General features: G+C 53.8%; 1 protein-coding gene across 3 annotated transcripts in view; it reads left to right on the forward strand.

Annotated features, from left to right (window-relative positions):
• The window catches only part of SCUBE3 (signal peptide, CUB domain and EGF like domain containing 3), a 37,297-nt gene that overhangs the window by 18,497 nt on the left and 12,947 nt on the right, over positions 1-5,853 (forward strand). For 2 of the 3 annotated variants that reach the window (XM_024766301.1, XM_024766299.1), the window contains exons 7-8: positions 2,078-2,125; positions 4,435-4,551. In XM_024766301.1, coding sequence (XP_024622069.1) covers positions 2,078-2,125; positions 4,435-4,551 — 165 coding nt within the window. The remainder of the gene's footprint in view (positions 1-2,077; positions 2,126-4,434; positions 4,552-5,853) is intronic. The other variant, XM_024766300.1, reaches the window with a different exon arrangement.

Raw genomic sequence — 5,853 nt, forward strand, 5'->3', positions numbered from 1 at the left:
CCTGGGGCCCCAGTGCTGAGAGCAGAATGACTGGTGAGTAGGTTGAAGACCCAGACAATGCCAGGTCTAGTGAGAGACGACTCTGAGAGACTGAAGGGCTCACCTGACCCTCCTGCCCTCCCCCACCCACTGGTTCTGCTGTCCCACCCCTGGGAGCCTCACCATCCTCTTAATCCAGGATAAAGTGTTGCCAGGTTGGGAATAATTAGCAGAGGTGCTTGTTGACGCAGGCCGTGGTTGAGAAGGGGGAGGAAAGCTGGGGCAATGCAATGGGTTAAGCCTGCACAGAGGCCCTGGTTGACAAGTACGGTAAGATGGGAGCTGTCACAACCCAGTGTCCCCACTCTGGAACTGAGGGTGGGACAGAGTGCTCTTTCCTGGAACAACCAGCCTTGAACTGACAAATGGGGTTTCCTGGCTCCAGGTATCTTTTCCTCTCTCTCCTTGCTCTCCTCTAAATCTCCCTTCCAGTCCTCTTACCCTAGGCGCCCATTTCCTCCTCTCTCCTCCACATTCCAGTGGAGCTCTGCCTGTAGCCTTCCCACTTCCTCGCCAATTCCAGCATCCCATCCCTCTCACCCTGGTTTGGGGCCTTCTTAACCCCTGGACCCCTTGTCCTGAATTCCTAGGCCTTACCTCACATATCTTTAGGTCCCATAGATGAGTTCAGTTCCTTAATTCCTAATTCTATAAAAGTCTTTCGTTTTTATTGTTGTTGTTGTTTGTGAAGGCCAATTGCTGTGTGCTCACAGAGTGCTGAGAAAGACAGTGGGACAAGGTGTCCCCTTGGAAAAGTGGGAAATGAACGCAGAGAGTTTGGGCAGGGGGAAAGGCTGTGTTGAGCCAGGCAGGGGCAAGCTTGTCCTGTGGGCACGGATATTTATGAATGGACGTTCATCTCATGGGATACAACATGCTGGGGATGGGAAGGTGTGAACACAGTCACTTGGTGTGTTTATGAGAGACAAGATATTCCGGTTCAGAACCAGACTCTCTCCCATCTCACTCCAGAGACCCACCCCGTCTCTGCAGAGAGCACTGCCTTTCCCCCAGTCACAAGAACTGGGGAGCAGACGGTGCTCTTAAAGGTCTCCCTCAGGTACCTGCTCCAGAGACTTGCACACAGTTCTAAAGCTCCTTAATTAAAATCTCTCTTGCCGCGTGTTTCCCTCTGAACTAACTCGCCCAAATCTTGGAACATTTTTGGGTCTTCATGTTGCCTTCTCCAGGCTGGTTTGTTCCAGCTCCTTTCATTTTTTCCCTCATTAGTCTAATTCTTCTGCTTTCCAAACCTCCTACGATGCCCTGGACACACTCACACATCCTAGAGACTCCCAGAAGAAACTGCATGCAGTCCCCAAAGAAAAGCTGCATGTGTTAGGACAGAACTTGGGGCCCATGGGTGTGAGGCCAGGTCCCTCTCTGATGTCTTTCTGTTTAGATAGTCCTGAGCACAGCTGCTTTTGAAAATACTCCTATTAAGCTTGAGCTCTTCTCTAGTCAAGACCCATTCCACCCTCTGGGCCATGGCCAAGTGAGGCAGAAGAGAGCAAATGAGGCTGTTCTAAGGTTCATAGCTATGTCCTTTCCAAGTTCCTCTCCCTCTTCTCCAGTAGAACTGATTTTACCTTGACCTGTATCTCATTTTTCTCCCCAGCCCTGGTAGAAGGAAACTTCGTTGTTCGGGGCCATCAGGACATTCAGATTTAGTGGGGAGGCTGAGAGGGCGGTACAGTTTAGCAGAAAGGGTGGGCACCCTCTGGGATTTGGGATTTGGCAGCTTATAAGACTTGAGGTTGCATCCCAGCTCTGCCTTTGGCATGCTGTGTAGTACTGGGCCCATGACTGCCCCTCTCTGAGACTCAGCTTCCCATCAGTCACTCGGTGGGAGCCTGGCTTCTTGGAGGATACCAGGCAGGGCAACCCTGGGGAATGAAGTGTAGGAGTCTCAGAGCTCATCATTTGGGGCCAACGGTTTGGGCCTGCAGGGAGGAGGAGGGTGGGGAGGGGTTGGGGCACAGAGGGCCACAGTAGCTCCCGGGCAGCATCTAAACAGCTTTTTTACAATGTCAAACAGGGGAAAGGCGGCTAGAGCAGCACATCCCCCCTCAGGCCGTTTCTAATGGTAAATATGTCTGCTCTCTCCGCTTGCTCTTGCTGGCTTGCTAGGGGAAGGGCTAACCCGCTGGGGCTCCCACTAACTGCATGCCCACGGGCTCCCCTGGCAGCCTGGGTACCGGGCCCATTGAGTGACAGGAAACCTGAGTCCCCACGAGCTGGCCTGGGAGCCTTCATGTCGGTTTTCTTTCTATGATCCTGTCACTCTCCTTCCTCTACTGCTCCTTTGTCCCACCTTCTAACACCTCACCCCTTCCCAGCCATCTGCCCCCTCCCTCTCTCTGCCTTCTACACAGCTAAAGACCCAGCCAGCTGCACTTACCCATCGTGCCCACTGAGATCGGGGTGGGATAGGGTTAGATGCCATCCCCTCCTCGGGTTCTTACCCGTATTAGCTCACAGTCCCAGCATCACTCACCATTCTCTCCCACCATAACAGTTAAGCACACGACATTTGAGTTCAGACAGACCCAAGTTTGAATCCTGGCTCTGCCACCTTCTAAGTGTGCCACCTTGAGCAAGCTGCTTTCCTCTCTGAGCCTCAGTTTACTCTTCTGTAAAAGAGGGAGAATAAGAGTCCTCTCTTAGTGTTGCTGTGGTGATGGAGATAGTGCATTATAGCATCTACTAAGTGCCTGGCACAGAATAAGCACAGATTAAACTGTGACTTAAAAACACAGCCTGAAGAGCAGAGGTTTGAGGCAGCCAGAGAGGCGCCTCTGGAGAGCTCTGCCCTGCAGGGGTATGCGGCTATGCCCAGCTTCCTGGTCCAGCCTGGGATGGTCAGTGTGCCAGCTCTACTGCTCCCCACCCTGGATCCCTCAGAATTGACTAGACTTGGTGCAGGATCTCTGTTCCCCTCTCCCTGCTCCAGGGCTTAGAGGGTTTCTTCTTATGCTAAGACCACTCTTGTGGGGGATGGCTTGGCTTGGAGCCTGAAGTCAAGGTTCTCTCCTAGGTTCTTCCCATGGTCTCGGGGAGCCTCAGGAGAGACTTAAGGTGGGAGTGGCACATAGGAGATCCCACTGTGGCTGCTCCCAGACCTGGGCATTTGAGGGCCCAGGGCATGACCAGGGACCCACAGGCAGAGTTGGGCTTCTTCTGGAGTCTTTGCTTTGCTGGTCTCCTCAGTGACAAGGGTTGGGCCTGAATTTTAGGAGTCAAGGATTCAAGAAGATGATAGTACTTTCCAGCACTTTTCTCATTCAGCTCCCCTGCTTCTGAGAACCTCTCTCCTCTCTTCCCTAGTGGAGGCCCCAGGATTCTGTCTCTCTAATGGGAGAATTCTAGGCCCCCCAGAGGATGGACCACACCTCCCTCACAGTCCCTGCGTCAGGGCCTTGCACTGTTTGAGCTGATGTTTTTTCTCCTGGGCTCATCCAACTCTCCTGAGCTGCAGTTTAAACCTCTATTTTTCTCCTGCTCTGAATTCAGAAAATAGGGAGAGTGGCCCATCCATACTCCCCCCAGCTCCGACCTCTCAGCAAAGGGAAAGCTTACCGGTCAGGAGGGGTCAACAGAAGAGACTTAGCTCTGAGGTTCTCTAACTCTCTCACCTATCTTCTTACGCCCTTCCTTCTCCTCTGGCTTCTTCTCCTTTTGCCCCCTCCCCTAGCCTAGACAGTACTTCCCCCATTAGGAAAGTAAAACAGCCAGCTTGTCTCCCTCTGGAACTAAGAGGAGGGCCTGGGAGGAGTTGGAGGTAGCCAGGAAGGGGCTGGGAAATGATGGAGTACTAGCTGTCTCCTCTGAGGATGAGCAGTCAGTCCTGGAACTGGGATCTTTCTTAAGACAGCTGAGCAGGGAGGAAGGGGAAATGGATTGACGGTCATCTCTCAGCTGTCTTAGGAATCACCAGGCTCACTCTTCCCAGGATTGTCCCACCATGACCCCCCACCCGCCAATGAGATAGTCGGTGGAAAGAGGAGGAAACTCCTATTGTCCCTTCTTGATCCCTGGCGGCGGGGACCACCCTTACTTAGCTTCCATCCCTCCCTGCGCCCTCCCCTCTCTACCTCCTCCACCCCCTCAGCACATTCCTGCCTGACAGCTCTGGCTTGTACCTGCCTCACTGCTGTCCACCTTGTTTCAATCAAGTAGGGGGCAGGGAAGTGGACTGCTTGGCTGTACTTGTGAGGGGATGGGGGCGGGAGTGATGGGAGGAAGGGGGCTGGGAGCCTCCACTTAATGCTCCTTCTAAAGCACAGGGAGGCTAAGGCCTTCCCTTGGGCCTCTGTGCTCCCTCCTATACCCTCACGTTTGGGACTCCTCCGAGCTGATAACCAGCTTACCATCTCCCACCTCCCTCCTAAACAGAGACCTGTGCTGTTAACAACGGGGGCTGCGACAGTAAGTGCCACGATGCAGCGACGGGCGTCCACTGCAGCTGCCCTGTGGGCTTCATGCTGCAGCCGGACAGGAAGACCTGCAAAGGTAAGGGTTTTCGGAGGACAGGGGCGTAAGGGTAAGGGGCTGAGGTTGGGACCAGAGATATAGTACCTATTGTGGGACCTCCTCAAGCCCCTGGAGACGATCCTGATTGTAAATAACTGAGGCTGTGACTAAGGCTTGTCTCCTGCCCACCTTTCCCCATCTCAGTTCAAGGGGCACAAAAAAAGTCCAGCCTGGGGCTTCCCTGGTGGCGCAGTGGTTGAGAGTCCGCCTGCCGATGCAGGGGACACGGGTTCGTGCCCCGGTCCGGGAAGATCCCACGTGCCGCGGAGAGGCTGGGCCCGTGAGCCATGGCCGCTGAGCCTGCGCATCTGGAGCCTGTGCTCCACAGCGGGAGAGGCCACAACAGTGAGAGGCCCGCGTACCGCCAAAAAAAAAGAGTCCAGCCAGTTCCTTAGTGTCCATGCCCCTGCCCCACTTTGTTTTCCTTACTCTTATTCCCATTTCCCCTATGGGTCCCTAACCCTCTTGGTTAATGGACGTGCCATTCACGTTTGTTCCTGGGTCTAGAAGAATATTTGAGCCCTGACTATGTATGCACAAGGTCACAGGTGTGTTCCATAACCTTCTTAACCCACATTCCCCAGACCTTCCCGGAGGAAAGGCTCTCCTGGTCAGAGGGAGATTAGGGTAGCAGTTGGGAGCACTGAGGCTGGAGCTTGGCTGCCTGGGTTCAGATTCCAGCTCTGCCTCTTATTAACTCCGCAGTCCTGGGCTAGTTACTTAGTGTCTCTGCGCCTCAGTTTCACCAAGTAAAGTGCTTGCCTCATAGGAATGTTGTAAGGATTAAATGAGTTACATATAAACTGTATGTAAAGTCTTAGAACAGTGCCTGGCAAATGGTGAACACTCTGTGTTAGCTATTATTATGGTACAATGTCCCACATTGTCCATTCTATTTTCCCCACCTTTTAATTAGCCAGGTTTAGGGGAAAGGTGGAGCGGGGGTGGGGGGGAAAGGGAGGGTAGCCATACTGAAAATTGTGATTCATCAGGTCTGTGTCCCTTGGTCACAAGGAGTGGGGACTGGAGGAAGGCCTGGGCTTGCTCTTTGTGTCTTTTGGCCCAACAGCTGGTAGAGAGGCCTCGGAGGAGGTTGGGGTGCGGGGGAGGGCTGGGGCCGCAGGTCAGACAGCCGGAGCTGAGAGGTTTGCTGCTAGGAAGGACTGTTGACAGGTATGCTAAGAGTGAAGTGGAAGACTGCCCCCTCTGCCCCCTCCCCCAAGTAGGGGTGAGTAGCCTGGGTCCTGTCTGCCACCCGCTTAGGGAACTTGACCTCAGGGA

Source organism: Neophocaena asiaeorientalis, unplaced genomic scaffold, assembly GCF_003031525.2.
Source record: "Neophocaena asiaeorientalis asiaeorientalis breed wild unplaced genomic scaffold, Neophocaena_asiaeorientalis_V1.1 scaffold46, whole genome shotgun sequence".
NCBI classification, from domain to species: Eukaryota; Metazoa; Chordata; class Mammalia; order Artiodactyla; family Phocoenidae; genus Neophocaena; species Neophocaena asiaeorientalis.